General features: G+C 36.2%; 4 protein-coding genes across 5 annotated transcripts; 1 reads left to right on the forward strand and 3 right to left on the reverse strand.

Moving 5' to 3' along the window:
• Nucleotides 1–7463: 7463 nt before the first annotated feature.
• Nucleotides 7464–9884, reverse strand: LOC120636340 (protein ALP1-like). The gene is made up of 2 exons (XM_039907772.1): nucleotides 9435–9884; nucleotides 7464–8635 (listed from the first exon to the last, which is right to left on the reverse strand). Exons 1-2 carry the CDS (start codon nucleotides 9731–9733, stop codon nucleotides 7750–7752), a joined length of 1185 nt encoding a protein of 394 aa, XP_039763706.1. The 5' UTR covers nucleotides 9734–9884; the 3' UTR covers nucleotides 7464–7749.
• A 3740-nt stretch (nucleotides 9885–13624) lies between these two features.
• LOC120635980 (protein ALP1-like) lies at nucleotides 13625–15680 on the reverse strand. The gene is made up of 2 exons (XM_039907191.1): nucleotides 15261–15680; nucleotides 13625–14518 (listed from the first exon to the last, which is right to left on the reverse strand). Exons 1-2 carry the CDS (start codon nucleotides 15545–15547, stop codon nucleotides 13636–13638), a joined length of 1170 nt encoding a protein of 389 aa, XP_039763125.1. The 5' UTR covers nucleotides 15548–15680; the 3' UTR covers nucleotides 13625–13635.
• LOC120635982 lies at nucleotides 15681–21710 on the reverse strand. Of its 2 annotated transcripts, none has more exons than XM_039907193.1 (3): nucleotides 21191–21710; nucleotides 19652–19905; nucleotides 15681–15929 (listed from the first exon to the last, which is right to left on the reverse strand). In XM_039907193.1, exons 1-3 carry the CDS (start codon nucleotides 21481–21483, stop codon nucleotides 15883–15885), a joined length of 594 nt encoding a protein of 197 aa, XP_039763127.1. In that variant the 5' UTR covers nucleotides 21484–21710; the 3' UTR covers nucleotides 15681–15882. The 2 variants fall into 2 exon arrangements, with proteins under 2 accessions (XP_039763127.1, XP_039763129.1); XM_039907195.1 differs by lacking the exon at nucleotides 15681–15929 and adding an exon at nucleotides 16413–16532.
• On the forward strand, nucleotides 15938–21166 carry LOC120635981. Its single transcript, XM_039907192.1, has 2 exons — nucleotides 15938–16091; nucleotides 20037–21166. Exons 1-2 carry the CDS (start codon nucleotides 15959–15961, stop codon nucleotides 20765–20767), a joined length of 864 nt encoding a protein of 287 aa, XP_039763126.1. The 5' UTR covers nucleotides 15938–15958; the 3' UTR covers nucleotides 20768–21166.
• Nucleotides 21711–23921: the final 2211 nt, after the last annotated feature.

The raw sequence follows: 23921 nt of genomic DNA on the forward strand, positions 1-23921 counted from the left end.
AATTATTCTATTTTTTCAGAATTACGTACGTGGTACTACTGTTCAAGTATGCTCTACGTGTAAGAAGGCTATGGATAAAGGAAAAATTCCACTACTATCAACGTACAATGGTTTTTCATTTCCGATAATTCCACCACATTCGCCAAAATTGAATCTTATTGAGCAGCGACTTGTATCACCGAGAATTCCCTTCATGCAAATAAGGAGACTTAGACATGTTAACGGTCAATATGGCATTTACGGACAAATTATTAATGTTCCTGTAGAAGTTAATACAATGGTGAACCAATTGCCAAGACATATTGAAGATGATCACTGTTTTTATGTCCACATTAAGAAGAAATTAATCCACAAAACTAGTTATGTTCATGGACTTATTAATAAAGGACACATTAAACAATGGTTAGATTATCTAGTAACAACTCCACTTTATATTCATGAAAATATAACAATAAACGAAGCAAATCTAAATTCTTATCAAATTGATGCAGAAATAGAAATGGATAATATTAGTGAACATGTTCAAATGGAAGATAATGTCACAGATGAACAACAAACTCTTGTGGGACGAGAATAAAATGTTGCACATGGCACCAGGCGAAAAAAGCGTTCCACGTAGTGTTTTGTTTGATAAATATGCCGAAGAGCTTTCATTTCCAAATATTTACGGTGGAAAATTTCGAACGTATAAAGATGGATGCAATGTTACTTCATTTATGCAAGCTACCAGTGAACTTAGGCGTACAGATCGCCGTGCTACTGACCCACAACATCTTCTGTATGTAGCGGCGAAAATCATGAGACAGAGAGTCAGCAGTTCTGTTAGTGTTGCATTTAAACATGTTGGACATGATACTAAAATTACTAAAGAGAATATACAATCTGAAGATTACATTAACAGTTGTATCGAAAGTAATCTTGCTTTTCTTCGTTGTATACCAAATTCTGCGTGGTATTGGGCAGACAGAAAAAAAAAAATATCTTTTCGCAACGATGAGACAATTTGGAGCTCTAACTGCTTTTATGACACTTAGTGCTAATGAAACAGGATGGACAGATTTGCTTAAATTGTTGTACAAACTAAAAAATAATGGAGTAGAAATTAATGATGAGTCTTGAAAGACATGTTATATGTACACAAAGCTCAATTAGTAAACGAAGATGCAGTTACTTGTGCAATATACTTTTATAAGTTAGTAAATTCTTTATTAAATAAATTTTCTGATTTTCATTATATGTATAGTGATGCTTCTAAGCATTCACCGGATGGCCCGGTTGGAGTTGGAGTTTTTCATGTTCAATATAATATTGTCCAGAAAATAAAATTTCCACCGGAATCATCAGTATTTACTGGAGAATGCTTTGGTTTGTTAAAATCTGTTGAATATATTCTTCTTGCCAAACTTAAGGAATCTATCATATTTACCGACTCTATGAGTGCTCTGCAAGCTTTATCTAGATTTCCATTTAAGTATGCCCAGATAAGCCATGTTATTTTAAAAATTAGAAACCTCCTGCTTACTTGTAATGAAAAAGGCTATACAGTGGTGTTTTCACACTGGAATTTCTGGAAATGAACGTGCTGACCAGCTTGCCAATGAGGCTATATCATGCGGAGATATTGCCGACTATTGTAACTATGCCTATGATTTATGTGCACTCCCAAAACATTCCCTTCAGGAATCTTGGAAAATGGCTTGGTCGATTTCTAGCCAGTCAAAGGGTAAATCTTTCGCTAGGATTCAAAACTCTATTCCGTCAAAGCCATGGTTCTCGGATTTAAAGTTGAGCAGGAGAGTGACATGTATCTTGACGCGTATGCGTTTGGGCCACGTTTGTTCTCCTGTGCAACTGGCGAAATTTGGAATTGTGGATAGTGATTTGTGCGAATGTGGTGAGGTGGGGGACCTGAACCACATATTCTTATCATGCTCAAAATATAACCGGGATTCATTTTACCAGGGTCTTATTAAGTTAAACATCCCACTTCCTACTTCCGTTGACATCCTCTTGTCCATTAATGAACCATGTATATATAAACTTTTTTCCTCATTTATCCTATTGTATGATATTAAGTTGTAAATAAGTAGTTTAAATATTCCGTATTATTAAATTATATTATTATTAAATCCATATTATTATACTATTTAATCCTTTCCTGATCCTATTAATTCTTTTCGAAATTCCGTTTCCTTTTTATAAAAAACTTAGTTCTTTTTTCAATGTAAAAAGTTTCCTCGTTTTAAAAAAAAAAAAATGTATAAATAAGAAAAACACTTGACCACAGAATAAGCAATTGACTATGGTTCAATCGCTCAGCGCGCAGAACCAATAAACCGAAAAGAAGAAATTCTTTATTGAGAATATTGGAGTCAAAAAAAAGGAAATCCATTTGGTAGATATAGAGTGAAATATAACTTTAAGAGAATTGAATTCCAGCACCGTGGAAGTCCTCATGCTCATTTACTTCTGTGGTTGGATAATGCTCCAGTCAATTTATTAAATAACTCCAAAGATTTTAATGAAATGGTTGAGAAATTAGTTTCAGTATCCGAATCAGACGCATCTGGAAATATTAAACTGCAAACACATAAGCACACATTCACATGCTATAAAAAAATGGATCCAAATAAAAAAGATAACTGTAGATTTGGAGCGCCTTTTTTACCGTCACGTAACACAATAACATTAATGCCAATGAAAGACACAGATTCTGATTATTCTGCAGATCAGTTTAAAGAGTATAAAATACATTACCAGTTACTTAAAACTAATTTAGAAAATTTTGATTACGACAATTTTGAACATTACTATACTCATAATAATATTGTTTCCGATGAATATTATTATAACATTATCCGTGCTGGTATAGTTCGACCAAAGTTGCTTTACCGGAGGACGCCATCTGAAAAATGGCATAATACTTTTAACCCATTTGTATTTCGTTGCTTACAATCTAACATGGATTTTCAAATAATTCAAGACGAATATGCCTGTGCTGCTTATGTAGTTGAGTATGTTAATAAACATAATAGAGGCATAAGTAATTTACAACGGATGATTATTCAAACTATGGACGAGAATCCCGAATTTGATATCGTAGATATTACAAAGAAATTAAGTATTGATGTACTTCATGCTGTGGAAATGCCTGCACAAGAAGCAGCTTGGTATTTATTACGCGAACCAATGGCTAAATCATCTGTAGCAACAGTTTACATACCAACGATATACCCAACAGAACGTCAGAGAATAAGAAAAACTTTAAAAGAGCTAAGTGATTTAGATGATGACTGTACAAATATATGGAAGGAAAATTGGTTCGATAAGTACGAAAAATTCTCGAAAATGTAACATTAGCTCAATTTGTTGCTAATTATAGTATGAGGAAACACGGAGAGTACTACAAAAGAAAAATGTCGAGTTATTAGATACCGTGACTATGATATGGCTAACAATTTCAACGATTATAGACGAGAAATGGTGTTACTACACATTCCTTTTAGAAGTGAAGATAATGAAGTTCTTGCTGAAAATAAATTCATTCAAATTTATGAAGATAATAAAAACTTGATTTTAGAACGTAGGAAAGAGTTTGAATGTAATTTAGACCTAGAAAAAACACTTGAAATTTGTAGACAGTTAGGTAGAGATGATGACAATGAAGACGAACAGTTGCGAAACAAAGCTAATGTCATATTTGAAGAAGATCCATATGCAAGATTACTACAGGATGTTAATTCTGTCGTTAATGCTGATATACGAAATGCTACACTCAGCAAACTTGGTGCTATTGCAAAAAAAAGAGAAAATACAATGGATACTCAAAAATTCTACGACTTAATGAGGTCGGCTAACAGTGAGCAAAAAGAACTTTTGATGCATATTATATCTCATCTTCAAACTCAAAATCAGCAACCATTTCAAGTTTTTTTCACTGCAGGCAGTGGCAAGACTTTTGTTATTAAACTTATAATGGAAAACTACAATAGATATACTGACAATGATGGTTACTGTAATTCGTATATAGTTTGCGCATCTACTGGTAAAGCTGCTGTGGCAATTGATGGTACTACAGTTCATACTGCTCTTAAAATTTCGATTTCTAAACTATTGCCATTATCATCTGAAATATTACATTTGTACAGATCTCTTTTTAGATACGTCAAAGTATTGATTATTGATGAAATCAGCATGATCAGCGCAGAACTGTTAGCCAAAATTGATTTGCGCTTAAAACAAATTACTGCAAATCATAATGTTGATTTTGGCGGCATTGATTAACGGCAGTGATTTACGACAGGCTCGACCAGTAAGGGCAACATTGATATATAAACCTATTAAAACGAGAATGGTTGGTCCACATTTATGGCGAGGTCTTAAATTTTTTGAACTAACGCAAGTCATGAGACAGGCTAATGCTGCATTTTCATTAATACTTACAAAGATTGGCAATGGTGAAGTTTTGGAACATTTTCTTATTTAGAAATTATCGAATCAAGATTTTTCAACAAAGAAGAAACTCGACAATTAAGTCCTCATGGTGTTCGTTTATTTTATACTAATGTCGCTGTAGACAGTTACAACAATTCAATTTTGCAAGAAGCTCCAGATAAGGTCATCTCAATAGCAAAGGAGTTACTGTTAAACGTAAACACTTTCCCATAATTTCTGCTTGTGCTATGACTATTCATAAGTCAGAAGTTGGAACATTTGATCAAATTGTTTAAGAGTATGACAAAATACAACAACATGTTTATGTTGCTCTCTCTCGTGTAACAAGCATCGAAGGTTTATTTATCGTTACATTTGATGATGATGAAACTAAATTTCGATTTCATCATAATCGAGTACAAGCTTCATCAACAATATCTCTAGTACAAGAGTTTCAGAGATTGTCATTTAATAAGCTTGAAACGAAGGCAAAATCTGTCATTGATTTCATTACTAGAGATAAAGGCATTTCATTGTGTACGTTCAACGTCCAAAGCCTTCGTAAACATTCAGTTGATTTAATAGACTCTGTTACAGAAAAAACTAACATTTTGTTATTATCAGAGACATGGTTGGACAATCGAGAAGAATGTGATATACCGAATTTTAATTGTATAACCCACTTTAAACGTGATTTTGTTCGTTCAAGTGGAGTTGCGATATATCACAACATAAATGATACGACCAATCTTGTAACACCAAATATGTCGGTCATAATGAACAATATTCAGGACTTGCACGTAAGACGTACAAGTGTTGCAGATTTATGTGCAGCAGAGTGTGTAATGGAAAACGGTGTTACCTTAATCATGGCAGTCATATATGTCTCACCAAATAACAAATTAATAGATATTCAGGAGTTCATTCATCGAGCACTGCTAGAGTATTCTAAAGATGTATCTCGAACGCTTAGCAGATACAAAAAAATTTAGATAAAGTTCCACTCATTTTAGCAGGTGATTTTAACATCAACTTCAGTAATGAAAAATCAAAACCATTGCTACAGTTTCTAGAGGAAGAATTTGATTTAAGAATTAACAATAATCCAGCAGAATCAACAACAAAATATAATTGATGCAGTTTTTTCAAGACATTTAAATAAAATAGAATCCCAAGCCAATTATTACGAAAATTGAGCCTACTGATTAAGTTTATATAACATTATATTTGTTAATAATAAAAAAATATTATTATAAATTAAAAAAAAAAAAAAATTATTACAATTCCTTCACTAATTAATCGAAAGGAACTTCGTTCCATCCGGGTGTCCCTTGACACCTCTCAAGTTTTTATTTGAAAGCGTATACTATCAAGCATGCATTGTCTTATTTTAATGAAGATCTGATAAATATTGTTGGAGATTAAGGACATAACTCTTCACAAATAAAAGCAAGTCGCAAGGCATTTGGGACAACGATCGAGTGGATGCGTACCATCCTACTTAAAAATGCGAAAGTTTGTGAGTATTAATGTATAGATGGATGTATGTATGTATGTCTCAACTATGATAATGTCAACTTACTAACTTAGTACTCAGCCAGCGGCGGCAAGATGCCCTGCTGATCCTTCTGCACCCAAGGAGGCGCAATGGCAGAAGGTCAGCCAAAAGAGGGTCAAGAATAAGGACAAGGGTGGCTCGCAGCCGCAAAAGACGAAGCAGGGAGGGAGGCCGGGAACAGCAAAATCCGTGCCTAAACTTCGCCCGCCTCGTTCTTCTGCTGTCGTTCTCACTCTATAGCCGGAAGCAGAGAGGAGAGGCGCTTCGTATGCCGGAGTATTGGCTGAAGCCAGACAGAAAATCGTTCTCTCTGACCTCGGCATAACCAGCCTCCGCTTCAGGAAAGCCGCTACTGGGGGGCGCATTCTGGAGCTGCCTGGAGCCTCCAGCGCTGAAAAGGCGGACGACCTAGCTCTCAGGCTTAAGGAAGTGGTCAGCGAGGAGATCGCTCGAGTCTCGAGGCCGGTAAAGTGTGCTAAAATGCGCATAGCGGGCCTGGATGACTCAGTGTCGAAAGGAGATGTCGTTGGCGCTGTGGCGAAAGTTGGTGGTTGTCCTCCAGACGAGACGTAAATATTCAAGCAGGTTTAGTACAGAACATCGGCCCCCCAGGACTAATTATGTATATTTAGCACTTTCAAATAACTCCATTCAAGTATTATCAGTACATTCAGTTGGTTCTATGATTTATGTATGTGTTCAATGCACTTCATTTTTTAGGTGAAAAAAATAAAAATCATTTTAAACATTTTTGTCATAATGGGAAAGTATACATAGATCCAGATAGAGCATTAAATCCAATTCCAGATACATTATTAGATTTATACAAAGGCAATACATCTGAACCTTATATAATTTAAAGGACAACATACGACAATATAATTCAGTATTTGCAATGGCATCCATAAATAAAAAAATGAATACACTCCCTCCGGGATTTTTCACTTATAAGGTACAAGGGCAAATTTATATAAAAATTGAATCCGTTGCAAGGTCATAAACCACAATACAACCAGCTGTACATAATTGAAGACGAAGCAGCATTAAATTATTTTAGAAATAATTATCTGGTTCAAGAAATAACATATGTAGCAGCATTACATCTAAGGGCCGCCGTACACGGACTGCTTCAAGCAGTTGAGACCGACTGCTTAAAGCCGCGACCGCGCAGTGAACTATAGTCATTCATTCGCTGCCGTACACACGACTGCTCGAGCAGTCGCGACCGCTTCAAGCCGTCAACTGCATGATGAAATTCCATCGTGCCGTCGACCGCTCGCGAGCGGTTGCGAGGCATACACCGACTGCTCGAGCCGTTGACTGCGCTAGAGCAGTCGACAGCTCTCCGACTTCCCTCTCCCCCCCGCCCTTTGCGGCCTCGCGGCGTCTGTTTTCTCATTTGCCGGCTGTTTTTTGAACATGGAGGGCGTGTGCGATAGTGATGCCCTTATTAGCGCAATTAAAGGCAAGAACTTATTTGGAACTATAAACTTAAGGAACACAGCGACAAAATAAAGAAGAACAATGCATGGGCAATTATTTGTGCCCAAGTAATTGAGAACTTTGATGAAAAACCAGTTGAAGAAAAAAATCAAATCGGTAAGTAAAAAAGTCAGTCATTTAACACACACATTTATTATTTTATTTATTATTAAAAAACAGACTGGTAACAATATAATAGTTGTTTTGCTTCTTATTATATTTTTAATATTTAAAAGAATACAGAGGCTATGTTATACGGACGGCGCCCTTTTGATTTATATCATATTCCATTGCCAATCTAGTTTGCCTTCTTCGCTCACAAAGTAATTAGCAAATTCTTCACGGATTGTTGTTAACATAGGTCCACCTGGACGAACTTGCTGGGTTGAATGTATTATAGAATAAGGAAGACCCTCAAACGTATCCTCAAATTTATTTCCATCTCGTTGTTTTACGTAGTTGTGAAGAACACACGATGATTTTACTATATCCACTGCGAAATCAACGTTGACGTTGAGTGGTCTATGAAAGATCCGCCATTTATTAGCTAATATGCCAAACGTGCATTCAATATATCGCCTCGCACGTGATAACCGATAGTTAAAAATTTTTTTTTTCTCTGGTAAATTCTTGCCACCATATGGACGCATTAAATTTTCCTGCAAGCTAAACGCTTCATCCCCAATAAACACATTCGGTAATAACGGTCCATTTTGTGATATTGCAGAAGGTGGAGGTATATTTAACTTTTTTTCTTGTAACATTTTATATAGACAACTCTCTTCGAAAATAGTCGAGTCAGCGTGCCTTCCATATGAGCCTATATCCACGAAAGTGAACATATGATTACTATCACATACTGCTAGAAGTATTATCGAAAAATAATTTTTATAGTTATAATATGACGATCCACTTTGCGCGGGTTGTATTATTCTAATATGTTTGCCATCAACGGCACCGAGGCAGTTCGGAAACTGAGCATTTTTTTTGAAACCATTTATTATGTCTTTCCATTTATCTTTAGTTAGTTGTTCCATACACATATCCTTCATATGTATCCATATATTTCTGCAAACATCCCTCACTATCTTACCTATTGTTGTTGATGCTATTCTAAAACTATATTGCAAATCCATAAATGTACATCCAGTTGCCAAATACCTGTAAAACATATTTATAAATCAATCAATTATACTAACTTATATTTTTTTGTTGTTACAGCCATGTTAATACAGAAAAAATGGAAAACATTAAGAGATGGATACACCAGATATGCTAAAAAAATTAAACCAAAGAGTGGTTCAGCAGCCCTCAACATTCGGCCATATGCATATTATCAGCAGATGTCTTTTTTAAAGGCAATAATAGAAGATAGACCCGACAAAACAAATAGTTTACAAGAGAGTGAGCACACTGAAATTACGTCCGGAGAAACCGAAAATGGTCAAAATAAAATACCCAGAGAAAGAAACAAAAGAAAATTAACTACTAAAATCACAGATGAGAACGTCTTAATTGAAAAATTATCCAAACGTTTAGATGAAAAAACGCAGAATTCGCGCATTGATAATGAAGATGAAGATAAATTGTTTTTACTATCATTAGTTGGCGAATTCAAAAAAATTAATGAGCATTATAAATTAGATGCTAAGACCGAAATACTTAACGTAGTGAAATACTTTAAAGGGATGACAAATCACACATATCCTTCGAGTTATGGTGACAGGGGATATTCATCGTTTAATGATTATCGTGGACCATGGGGTTATAATACTGGCCCCTCTACCTCTACATCAGTGCCTGGTCCCTCTAGATCAGCAACCGGCCCCTCTACATCAATGGCTGATGACCAAAATTCTCAATTTGAAGACCTTTCATCATGTTCTGTAATGTCCGATGATGTAATTTCCAATATTTTTAATGAATAAAAATTTTAATAATTACTATATATTTTTCTTACCTCAATGTTACTGCTAGTCTTTCTTCAGGTTCGATACTTCTCCTCATAATTGTGTCTTCCCGTTTAATGTGAGACTTTAGTATATTATACAATTCATCAAACGAAGACTTTGACATTCTAAAATAGTTGAAAAATTTTTCTTCATCACTTCTAAGTTCCATAAACAAATGATGGAATTGTCCACGTTGTTCTCTTAATTGCAAAATTGGATGAACCCAAAATTTTCTCTTTTGACGTCGCCGCCGTCGTCTCCGCCTGAGCAGGAGCAGCAAAAGCAGTGCTTCCTCGTCAGAATCCATGACTCGACTGTGGTAGAAAATCAACTGCTCGAGCAGTTGAGTCGTAGCTCGAGCAGTCAACAACCGACAGCTCAAGCAGTCGACGCCGACCGCTCGAGCGGTCCGTGTATTTCACTCAGCCGCTAACTGCTCGAGCAGTCCGTGTACGGCGGCCCTAAATGTCTCGCTAAAGTAGTACAATGGTTTGAGGTCAATAATTAAGCTTTGAACGGAAAAATAACTAAGTGTATTAAATTCACGTTACCTAGTGTTCAACAAGTAAAAACCATTATAGAACTTAATAATGAGGAATTGGATCTGATGGATACGACAATATTTCTAGGTATAACATTAGATGCTAAACTTCAATGGGGCCCACATATAAATAATTTATCGAACAGACTTAGCTCTGCATCATACGCGGTTAAAAAGATACGTCGTATGACAGATATAGAAACTGCCAGGCTTGTGTATTTTAGTTACTTTCACAGCATTATGTCCTACGGCATATTATTATGTGGTAATGCTGCTGATATTTATTCAATTTTGTACTGCAGAAGAGGGCTGTTCGAGCAATATATAAAATGTTGTTTTGGACTCTTCTTAGACCAGGGCGCATTTGGAACCCTCCTAGCTATAGTTTTAAGTTAACGAATGCAGTTATCACCATCACTAACATTAGTGTAACATGTTAAATGGATGAACGTGTTAGTAAATAGGGAATTACAGCACTTTATCTATGATAAGCCCGATGATTATATTAAATATATCAACAAACCATGTTTTGAAAATAGAATAATGACCTTCAGTAGACTATTAAAGAAAAGCATTGTATCTATGGCGGATGACGCGAGTGTAACAAGATAGATTGGCGGGAAAGAAAAGTTAGGACTAAGGCTCGACCGAGATCTCGGCATTCTCGGCTACAAATCCAACCGAGAAATTTGTCTCGAAGTCGATTGGCTTAAGTGCGTGAAAGAGTGTGTGTGTGATTGCTTGAAGTCCCGGCTGGCGAACTGCGGCCGGCCGCCTTCGCCTCGTTCGAGCAGTATTTGTAATTGTTTATGTTTACAATAGTAATGAATGATGGTTGTTTAAACACAGTAAATTAAAATAAGTTATTTTAAGTGTTGTGTTGCTACTTGCTGTGATTAGGTACTGTAAATTGATTTTTGATACTTGTAAATTGATTAATTACACTGGTTTGGTGAAAGCAAGATCATTACTTAAAGTTTTGCGGTGGAATATAAAGCGGCTTAGTTGTTTTATATAAATATAAGTAAATTAAATATATATTACAGATTGATAGGGTTTTGTGACTTTATGCGTATTTTGCTGAAAATACGTACCTAAGGGTTAAAATTCACAAAATACCGTTAGGTACCGTTTCTTAGTAAAATTAATCGAGAATTGTTTTGATCAAATTTGACGACCTATTTATTTTTAAACAACAGACTTATCAGGTGCTATTTTTCAGTTTTGTTTCGCTTTAATGTGTTTAATGTTTATGTTTACTAAGAAGGTATAATATTTTATTTTTGCAGATGAAAACTAAATAAGCCTAAAAGTAAATCCTATTTGGGAATATTATGAAAAAAATATTGTATTACATCCATCAAAGGCTATTTGTAAGTCGTGTAGTAAGTTGCACGAAAACAGTTTGAAACCGGCTATTTCAAAGCCCGAGCGCCTTAATATTGATCATAATGATACTCAGCATCAACCTACTATAGAACAATTAATATCTCTATCTATCCGCCTTCAGCAAAATGGCCGGATGATCATCAGATTGTCAAATGAATTGATAAAACAATTTATGGATTACATAATTGTGGACATGCAACCTTATGCTACAGTATCAGGTGAAGGATTTAAACGTTTAAATTTCGCTGATCCATCTGGGCCAAAACGTTACAAATTGAAGTACGAAAATACAGTCGAGTAGGGTCGATCGTTTCATTAAGCTTCGTTTGACGGCCGTCCAAGCCAGACATGAGTTAGAAGCAGTGCAGGGTGAAACCGTAAGTGAGCGTACGGTACGAAGTAGGTTCGAAGAAGCTTCATTTGTGCCCGCCAAGGCTCCAAGGCTCGAGGTAAATCATCGTAGAAAAAGGTTAACTTTTGCTCAGGAACATCGACTTTGGAACGCGGACCAATGGAATAAGGTATTGTTTAGTGATGAGTTCAGAATTCTCTTAAATCAAATTGACGGTGGTGGTGGATCAATAATGGTTTGGGCGGGCATTTGTTTGGGAGCTCGCACAGACTTGGTAGTGATTGACAGAGGGAGTACGACTGCAGACCGCTATATCAGATAACTTTTAGAACAAAATGTCGTACCATTTGCCCCATATATCGGTGACGATTTTGTTTTTATGCAGGATAATGCTCGGCCGCATACCGCTCGGTTAACTCAAGCTTATCTTAATGATATGAATATCACTATTATGGAGTGGCCGGCGAGATCACCGGATATGAATCCAATATAGCACGTTTGGGACATGCTTAAAAGAAAAGTGAAGTCCAGAATTCCAGCTCCTACCAACGTGGGTGAACTGCGAATCGCCGTAGTTGAGGCACGGCGGAGACTATCCCAGGAGACCATCGATAACATCATTCTCAGTATGCCTAGACGGGTAGAAACTTTAATAAGAGCACGTGGAGGAAATACGCGATATTGTAATTTAATTAATTGTAATTTTAATATTAATTTTCACTTTTTTCGGTTACATGAAAAGCTCCATACAGTACCATTTTTCACAAATAGCCTTAAAATTTGTTCTTAATTTTATCTCATTTTAAGTAAAACAAATGAAACTTTAAATAATAAAAGAAGTGTAGTAAGTAGATTTTAAATTAAAACAAAAACATCTAGGGCTTAGAGTCTAAATTATTTAATATTTTAAATAATGTTTACGGTTGGCTAAGAGACCATAATTTAGAAATAAATTTTCAAAAAACTAAAATAATGCAATTTAGACCTTATCAAAAAACAGCCTCAACTATAAACTTCTCGTATAATGATGTTGTCCTAGAATGTGTCGTCGACTCGTTCACCCTACTCGGAATCGACATTGATTGTAACATAAATTGGAAACCACATATACAAAAAATTTATTGAAGAGGAAAAATAGATTTTCGTTTCGTTTTATTTAAAACCCTTTCATCCCACGAACTTTTGGACCACCCCTCGTATGTCAAAGCGAACGGGCTACAATGCGTTTACAGAGATCTTCTACCTAGAGCCGCGAGGTCTATAAACCATAGACTTAAGCTGATCAACATGAACGTCTTTTGAAAAGGATTATAGAGTCATTCAGGGATCCAATGGCTGGTGACACTTGGTAAGGGAGTTTGGCTTTTCGTAGGATCAATGGGGCCAGGACTTGACTTGACTTGATAAGTTCGCTTTTCCACATGTATTGGGTCTTTTGATCAAGTTTGATGTCAATCGTTTACAGACAAGTCGTATGGCACCGGCAGAATAGAATATTGCTAACACTCTCGCCCATGGGTGTCGTAAGAGGTGACTAAGGGCCGGCGCCCATTGTCGGCATCGGCACGACTGAGGATTTTAGGTGGCAAATAGCAATATACATTAACATAATGACAATAAGCGCTCGTTCAGACACGGCGGGAACCGCGCGATTATAGAATCGCATGGAAATCGCGCGGGTCTTATTTATATGAGTTAGTTAGTAATCGTTCAGACATAACCGCGCGGTTAATCAAGCCGCGCGGTTACCGCAACCCAACCGCCAGAAAATAGAATCGCGCTGCTCCCGCGCGTTTCTATTACTATGGAGTCTTTACTTCGCGTTCAGTTGCGTTGCGGATACCGCGCGGTGAGCACGTCACTGTTCGCGAGTTCGCCATGGATCGTTTCGACACTGAACTATTTATTGATGGTATGTTAGTTGCAGCTATATCTTTGTGTCTTGCCATGGAACACGCCCATCATTCACAAAGTAATGAGCGAATTTATCTCTGATATTCAAAGATGACGGTGTCCCTCTTCCCGCATGCAAGGTATTGAGATTAGTCATGGGTGCATTATATAAAGTATCTTTAAATTTTAGACCATCTCTAGTCCGCACATAGTTATGTAGAACACAAGAAGCTTTTATTATATCTTCGGCAAAATCTATGTTTACATTTATAGGCCTATGAAAGATGCGCCATTTGTTCGCCAAAATACCAAAAGTGCACTCAATATTACGTCGGGCTCTCGATAACCTATAGTTAAAAATCCTTTTTTCATATGGTAAACATTTGCCTGAATATGGGCGCATTAAATTTTCTGCTAAGCCGAAGGCTTCATCTCCAACTATAACATAAGGCATTGGTGTTAGGTCTACATTAGATATTGGTTTAGGTGTTGGTATGTTTAATGATTTTTCTGTCAGGCGTTTATAAAAAACCGAATTTTTAAATATAGCAGAATCACTGCTTTTGCCATAAGCCCCAATATCAACATAAGTAAAGCAATAGTTGGCGTCGCAAAGTGCTAAGAGCACTATGGAAAAGTAATGTTTATAGTTATGATACAAAGAACCCGAATCAACAGGCTTTATAACTCGGATATGCTTGCCGTCTATAGCACCAATGCAATTTGGAAAATTTGCATATCTCTCAAAGTCTCGTGCTATTGTCTTCCAGATATCTTCAGTCGCTTCGGGCATGACTATGTTTACCAACTTATTCCACAATGATTTACATACTTCGCGGACAATTCCAGTAATCGTCGATTTTCCTAGGCGGTAATTGTAGCTTAGTTCTCCAAATGAACAACCCGTACCAAGATATCTGAAACAAGAATATTATTAATAATGTTATTATTTTTAGGTACACAACTCCAAAAAAAATGGAAAAATATACGAGATTGCTACAATAAAGAATACAAAAAAGAAAAAACAACTCCTTCTGGTTCAGGTGCTCGTAAAGGAGCCCGATATATGTATTTTTCAAGATTATCTTTCCTGCAGAATAGTGTAAGTAATAAAGACACTACAACTAATATTGAAGAACAGAATGAAAGGCAAAGTGAGGAGACAAGTGAACTAAACGCCAATGCAACCGAAGCCACTGAAATACGTCCCCCTAAACGTAAGAAAACACAAGTGCCAGAAGAAAAAATAGCGGTTTTAATAGAAAAAAGTATCGAGTCACGAAAACATTTTCAGAATGAACTTCAAGAAAATAGTATTACCAAGCAAGATGACGACAAACTCTTTTGTTTGTCGTTATATAAAGAACTCAGAAAAGTACCAGAAAATAGGCGTTTAGCAACCAAAATTGAATTACTTCAAGTGATACAAAAAGGACAAAGCTTACCACCCCCTCTTCGCTACAATACTCAGCAGATCACACCTACGTATTGGCAAGGACAACAGTATACAAGCCCGCAAGGATATTTTACTACATCTGGATCATCTCCTCCTGTTCCGGCACCGTCACCGTCACCATCGCAATTTAGTTCTGGCTCTCAGTCCTCTACAGTTATAGAAAATATTTATGCTGATTTTGAAGAACAATAAATAAATCTTACCTTAAAGTTATTACGAGTTTCTCTTCCGGTGACACGCTTGGCCTCAAATGCGTTTCAGAGCATGAAATATCTTGCCTGATCAGTTCAATTAGTTCATCAAAAGATTTTATTGACATTCTCAAATAGTCAAAAAATTTGTTATCATACATTCTTAATTTGGGATATAATGTTACGAACTGACCATGTACTAGTCGGTCACGTAATATTGGATGCACCCAATACCGCCTTTTTCTTTTCTTTTTTTTAAGGAGCAACCACAGTAAACACACTTCTTCGTCGACCTCCATTTTGAAACTGACGCTTTACCCGCACGAAATCGCATACTAACCGCGCGTGTCTGAATAGCATCACAATTTTGCGGTTTGAAACCGCGCGATTCGTAAACGCACGATTCCCGCATGTCTGAACGCACGCTAAAGTAGAAATTTCCATTATATATGGTCGTAATAACAAAAATACCGCTTCGGTATGCTTGAGGCTGCTGTATCGGCAGCCTTAAGAATGCTTCGGGATGCTTCGGCATCCTTCGGCATCCTTCGGTACCCGCCGGCGCCGAGGCACCACTCGGGGATAGCTTGCCCTGCGGGGCGAGGGGAGGCATCCGCCATTTGAATCATTTGACTCACACACAACACAATCGAGGTAACCACTGCGTGTATCGGTTGTTTGCTGTAACAACGAATTTTCTTGTAACAACGATGGCGGAAGAAAAGCTAATTAATTTAGTTCGTCTACACGAGTGTTTATACAATATAAAATCGCGTCACTACAGTGACCAACACATGAAAAATAATGCGTGGGAGCAAATCGCCAAAGAATTCAATAAAACACGTAAGTAAGCATCATAAACATTGTATTTTTTATTGAGTTATAATAAGTATAAGTATATATAATATATAATTAATTACATTGACTTATAGATCGTTGGTATTTTATGATCTATTGACAATATTATTCTGCCAACTAACTGACCCATGTTCAGAGTTAAAATATTGTTTAAATTGATCTCTAATGACCATACCCTCGCACATGATAATATCGGTATCGCCAACTACATTGTTATCCACGGAACTTTCTAAAATGTCACTTTCCTGTAGTGGGTTTGGAAGTTCCGTCGTTGCATTGTTAATGATGTAATTATGTAAAGAACAGCAGGCTAAAATGATGTTATCTATATATTTTGCTTGTACTTGCATTCTCCTCTGAAATATTTCAAACCTTGATTGAAGAATGCCAAAAGCACTCTCCACAATACGCCTTGCTCGACTTAGTCTGTAATTAAAAACTCTTTTCTCTATATTTGCCAATTGATTCGCAGGGTACGGTCTCATTATATTTTTCGTTAGTGGAAATGCTTCATCAGCAACAAAAACATAGGGTAATTCTTCAGTTATTCCTCGTAAGCTCACATTTTGAGGAATATTTAACACGTTCAACGCCGTGTCGGACAATACTGGGCGACACTCGACTTTCTCCGCTAGCCATACAAAAAAGTTGTCATATGTCAAAAAATCCTTTTTTGTTTTATTAGTGCATATGAATAGTGAAACGTTTTAAACTATTACAGTATTAAGGAGACTGATTAAAACAGTTTAATAACGACAATAGCTCATGTCGCCCATCATTGTCCCCGATGGCCCCCTGCGGATGGTCATCTGCATTTCATACGGAGCGCGCCGCGCGGGTCACGTTGTCGCCCATTCTACCTACGCTGCGCCGCCGCGCCGCTTGCTGGCCGAGAAGTACTCCGCCCGCACTACCCTTCCGTCCCGCTCCCACCACTCAGCCGTACGCGCAATTCGCTATCCTCCCGCTCCCCTTTAGTGCTTCGCAAGCATTTCGCAGGACGATACGTTACCCGCTCTAGGTTAGAGCTGTGTTTTTCCCGCCAACCCGTAATACCTACGCATCAAAGAAATTCGCTAATTACTTGCATTATAATGGCTGACTTTGACGATGATGGTTTTGAAATCACAGAGGACATTTTGACAACTTAATGATATCGAAATATCATTGCTAAACAATAGTTTTCAACTGAGTTCAGAGGATGAAGATGACTATCAAATATTACCCACAAAAAAAAAGAGGCGTCGTATAATTCAATCGGATAGTGAGATCAGCGAAAATGAGGCAGTTGGTCCAGATACTTCAGGAAGTACACCATCAACGAATGTTTGGACTGAACCAAAAGGTAACCAACGCAAGATTATTCCTTTCACCGAAATTTCGGGTGCTCCGTTGCACGTCAAATTATCAATGTCTAATAAGTCACCCGTAGATTTTTATTCGCTGTTTCTAACCGACGATATACTTCAACAAATAGTGAATCACACTAACTGCTATGCTATTGCTAAAATAACGAATATGCCTGAAGCTACTCCCAGTGCACGTATTAGAAAGTGGCATCCTACCAACTTGACAGAGATGAAGCAATTTTTTGGCTTGATTTTATTTATGGGTTTGGTGAAGCTTGTCAAATTGGCGGATTATTGGTCAAAAGACAAAATAACCGGGCACCCGTTTTCGAGAACTGTGATGTCTCGCAACCGTTTTGAATTGCTTTTGCAAATGCTTCATTTTTCTGACAATGACGACCATAACAAAGAAGATCGATTGCATCGAGTTCGCCAGCTAATCGAAAATCTAAACTCTAATTTTAAAAAAAATTATACACCTACTGAAGACATCTGTATCGATGAAAGCATGGTGCCATTCCGTGGAAGGATAATATTTCGTCAATATAATAAACAAAAGCGTCATAAGTATGGCATAAAGGAGTTTAAACTATGCACAATTCCGGGGTATACCTATAAAGTAAGCATTTACGCAGGTAAAAATGACGAGACTAATAATACACCGACAAATGTTGTTATGTCTTTGTGCGGAGATTTGTTGAATAAAGGACATACTCTTTATACGGACAACTGGTATACAAGCGTAGATTTGGCACGACAGCTAATAGACCAAGAAACGCACCTGGTAGGCACCATTCGCAAAAATAGAAGAAAGTTGCCTAAAGATGTTGTTACAGCTAAACTCAGAAAAGGCGAGTTTGCTGCAGCCGAGAGCTTTGATGGCATAACCATGATGAAATGGAAGGACAAGCGTGACGTATATGTGCTATCCACGAAGCATTCAATACAATTTCACGATGTTAATAAACGTGACAAAATTGTTTCAAAACCAAAAATTGTTGTGGACTATAATAAAGTAAAAGGGGCAGTTGATTTGGCTGATCAATTGGCTGCTTATTCAACACCTTTGAGAAAATCTCTTAAGTGGCACAAGAAGCTTGCCATTAATTTATTGCTCAATACTTCATTGGTCAACGCCTATATTTTGTATCAAAAAGTTACAAATAAAAAGATCCCTATAAGTAACTTTAGAAAAAGTATTGTGGAATCTTTTTGTATGCAAACAAATATAAAAGAAATTCAGGATGAAAGACCTAAGAGGTTGAAACACAAACTGGTGAAGAAAGAAGGGAAGAGTTCAATTGTTAGGAGATCATGCTCTCAGTGTTATAAGAACATTGTACAGAGTCAAGGAAGAAAACAGGCTAAAAACAAAGTAAAAAAAGTTCAAACGTTTTGTGACGATTGTCCAAACAAACCATTTTTGTGTTTGGATTGCTTTAATAAAGCCCATCGTTTCGCTTAAAATATTGAAAGCAATTCATTTTTTTTTACTTTTTAATAATGTATCTCTACTATAAATTTTAGTAATATTTTATGAATGTGATTTAAAACAAGAATGGTCTCAGAACGATCTCATATTTTTTAGTTAGTTAATAGTCTTAAGATATTTTATATAATTTTAAATAAAAGCTCAATTTAATTGGTTATTCCTGTATTACGTAATTTACCAACCCTATAGGTATTCCATTTCAATAATTTATTAATCATAATACATCCAGTAAACAATTTGTTGGACTACACTAGAGTTGGAAAAAAATCTATGTAGAAAGTGGCAAAAATTTTCAATAAGAAATTAAAATCTTTGAGTGCTGCGATATCCACATTGTTCTGTGGAGCCGCGCGGGTCATGCTATATACAAAACATCATAAAACTAATGCCCGGCGGCTCAAAGGAGAAGTTTGAAAATAGCTCTGACCGTCGGACAGCATTGTCCCCCACGGCCCGAACGAGACATACAAGTGCCGGTCAACATTGTCTGACATGGCCTGTTTAGAAAGATTTGCATTTATTACTTGGCGTTTAACGTGTTAAGGTGTCGTTTTGCAATTTTAAACCCAATTTTGAATGATCTAATATACCACCGTCGCTATTTCTACCATAAGCACCTACATCGACAATGACAAATCTGTATTTAGCATCTGCTACAGCCAACAGAACGATACTAAAAAATTTTTTATAATTAAAATACATACTTCCACTATTATTTGGAGCTCGTATCTTGAAGTGCTTGCCATCTATGGCACCAATACAATTTGGAAAATTCCATATTTCATCAAAGTCTTTAGCAATTATCTTCCATTGTGCTGTTGTTGGTTTTGGCAGAACGATACGGCCAAGAATATTCCAGATTACACGGCAGGTTTCATGGACTATACAACGAACTGTACTAAATCCCATTCGGTAATTGAATGCTAAAGTTTTGAAACTGACTCCTGTGATTAAAAACCTGAAAAGAAACATTATATTTTTAAATATAGCTTAGGTAGGTACCTATTAATCTATTGCCACTTGGAAAACCTGCGTGAAAACCCCTCACTAACAAACCATTCATTTATATGTTTATTATATTATTTTCAGCTCAAGAATGCCTCAAGATGTGGACGAACATCAGAAACAACTATCGAAAAGCGATAAAAAATAGAACAAGCAAAAGTGGTGATTCTGCAAAGCCACAAAGGCCAATAAAACACGAAAGAGAACTCCAATTCTTAACTACATTTTTACAAAATAGAGCACAGGTATCTAATTTAGATTCGTCTTCCGAGGACACACAAGATTCTTTCTTGGATTCTCTTCAATCACGGCCACAATCACAAATGTCACATTCAGATTCACAAAACTCGCGTCCTCGATCACAAAACATAACCACAGCTGAGATATTAAAAAATTATATAGATTCTAAAAATAACGAAGATGAACATCCTATAGATATATTTTTTAAATCAATGTCTGCTACAGTAAAATCTTTACCGAAAAAGTTGCAACTTCAAGTGAAAAGAGATGTATTGCTTATTGTTAATAAGGCAGAAATCGAATATTCAGAAATGTTAGAAGCACCACAGCATATTGAAACAACAAGATCTATTAATGAACCATCCACATCGAAACAAAAACCTCCTGTGAATCAATCAAACTACACCATGGACGATTTTTCTTATTACACACCCCAAGCAACATCCGTAAATAACGAGGACAACATACATTCAACATTGAAATATACACCGACACCCATACCTAGATGCCAAGACCAAAACATTGAAATCAGTGATTACCAGAATATTGAAACCAATGATTACCAGAATTTGTAATTTCTTTAACATATTATTACCTGCAGCAAAGCTAATGTGATTAAAAATAAAGATATGACTCCAATGTCATCAACAATCGCTCCACGACGACAGTTCTATGACCGGCGCAGCATGAAATATAGATTCAGACGAAATAGTAATGTAGTCTGCGATCTGAAGTCACCATTCGAATCATACCTGTACGAGTATATGTGAATTAAAAAATAATAAATATGATTATTAACACATTAAAGTATTGTTTATTATTAACTAACTAAGGGAACTATTTAATTTTCCGGGATAAAAAGTAGCTTATGTCACTCTCCAGGTCCTCAACTATACCCAATCAAAAAATCACGTCAATCCGTGGCTTTCTTGCAGCGTGATTGAAGGACAAACCAACAAACACACTTTCGCATTTATAATATTAGTATGATTACTCACCTCAAGCACACAGACAATCTTTCTTCAACAGATATAGGTGTGCGAAAATTTGATTGTTTTTTCTCCATGAAAGGTCGAAGCAAATGAACCAGACTTTCAAAATTTTCATAACTCATTCTATAGTAGTCATAAAATTTTCGCACGTCATAACGCAAATCATTGAATAAATTGTTGAATTCACCGGACGTATATCGTTGCTTCCAAAGGTTGTTCACCCAAAATCTTCTTGATTGATTAGATTTCTCTTCTTCTTCAGCAAGAGCTGCTATGAGCACTAGATCCCAGTCCACCATATTAAATACAACTCACACAACTAGCTTGTAACAACTCTGAAACTGTTTTGACGAGAAATACGATATTGAGACGCTTCGGCAAGCTACAGGACGGTGCGGCATGCTAAAGGACGCCTCGTCATCCCTAAGAACGTTGCAGCATGCCAAAGCATAGTTTCCATCAGTGTGCGCTTGCATGTAGGATGCCGAAGGATCCTGTTCCTTGCCGATGCCGACAATGGGCGCCGGCCCTTAGGGATATCAGGGAATAAGTTCGGTACCGTAAAACGGGGTGCATAAAATCGCAGGGGTGAATAGGTACAAAACTAAAAATGTTTTTCTACAGACTATAACAAAACATTTTGAAAGAAAAAAGATCCGAAATTTATATTTTTTTAAAACTGCAGTATATTTTTTTTTAAATAAAGCAACACTGAATTGATGTGAGATTTAGCCTACATACTAAAAAAGATTTTGAAGTGAATCCCCTTTATGCAGGTTCAACGAGTTCTAGTAAAATTAACTTTTTTCATTGTGAAACGAAGTATTTTGGTGGCATCACAACTGGTTAATATATTCGTTGGTTGCTTGTCACCCAGATTAAGAAAAAGGTAAGTACGTTTGTAATATAAATTTCGAAACATTTGTAAAATTGTAAACCAAGAAATTATTAATTTGTGATTGAGGTTTATAGATACGGGGAAGGGTCGAATAGATACGTAGTATGGGGTCAATAGATACGTAGTATAGGTTCAATAGACACGTGAAAGGGTTTAATAGAAACGAGTAAGAGGTGATTAGAAAAATATGTGTTAGGGCTGCTACCTATTGCATATTTTTTTTTTGTTAGAAATTTAGAACTCTTGGGAGATGTATGATTCGGAGGAGATATTGATGATCTATACTGTACTGTTTTAAGATTTAGGTCTAGATACCCGTAATATGTATCTAGGTCAATGCTCGAGGGAGCTAGTAGGTGTTATTAAATTACAAACTACCAAATCACTACTAATTATGTAGGTAGATAATAATTTAATCGCCAACATAATTAATTTCTTCTGTTATAGGTACATATAATTATGCCGCGTGTGTATAAACCTGATCCTAGGGGGAAAAGGTATATAAAGTACGATGACTAACATCCAAAATCATATAAAACAACAAAGAAAATACTACAACTAACACATACGATGGCAAAGAAAGAAATAAATATACGGGAAAAGGTATAGCGAAAAAAACTAAAAGTCAAGATCAGAATATTGCTGAAAAAGAAAATAAACAAGAAAACGGACAAGACACTGAAAAAATACAACTTGACACAATAAATGACTTTGATTTTATAGCAAACAATTCCATAGAATCAATGCCCATAATTATGGAAGACGTTATTATGTGAAAATGAAATTGTTATACATGACATACAAATAAACGAGATGCAAAATGATACCGGCGTAGAAATGACGTATAAACAAAAAAATGCAACGGAAAATAATGAACAAAAACTGATAATTTTGTATTACTCATGCGGGGAAAGTAGTATCTTGACGCTCGCTGTTGCGGTTGAAAAAGAACCGTTTGCCCATTTTAAAATTACGCGTGAGATTTTTCATAAATAAAACTGTTATTTGAGTGCGACAAGTTTACTTGTCGCACGCAAATTATTCTTGGCACACGCAAATTTAGATAAAATTGCTGAAATAAAAAAAAAAATAACAAAAAAAAAACACAATCGACATATTAAAACTGAATTGAGGTTGACGCGTCTGACAGTTTAATTAAATAAATAAAATTGTAATTAAATTAAAATTAGTTCAAAAACGAATATGGAGTCTGAAATAATACCGGAAACTCCAGAAAATTCTAGCGACGAATCCACACCACCTGAAATTCTGAAAAAAGCCGATGAAGTAATAAATAATTTAGTTCCTCAAGTATCGAGACCCAAATATGTAGCGGCTTACAATAAATTTATGGAATGGCGAAGAAATAAAAAGGTCAAGAGTTTTTCTGAACCTATTCTTCTGACTTATTTTAGTGAACTTGCCGAAACCAAATTTACCGTCAACTTTGTGGGCTACTTACTCAATGTTGCGGAGTATGATTGACATCAAACACAAAATTAATATTCATAATTATTCGGGTTTGATTGCTTTTTTAAAGCAACAAAATAAAGGTTTCAAACCAAAAAAAGCTGAAACGTTAGACGCTGAGCAAGTAAATCAATTTTTGAACCAAGCTCCTGATAATCAATTCTTGGCAATTAAGGTTAGTTATTTTCAATACTTCTAAATACTCTGTATTATTAAATAAATAAATACATAAACATACTTCATACTTATTTTATTTTTTAGGTGGCTTTGATTTTTGGGGTTCAAGGTGCGTGCAGGCATCAAGAACTTTGTGATTTAACAGTGGACAATATAATCGACAAAGGTGACATGTTGTTGGTGAAAATTCCA

This window comes from Pararge aegeria, chromosome Z (genome assembly GCF_905163445.1).
Source record: "Pararge aegeria chromosome Z, ilParAegt1.1, whole genome shotgun sequence".
NCBI classification, from domain to species: domain Eukaryota; kingdom Metazoa; phylum Arthropoda; class Insecta; order Lepidoptera; family Nymphalidae; genus Pararge; species Pararge aegeria.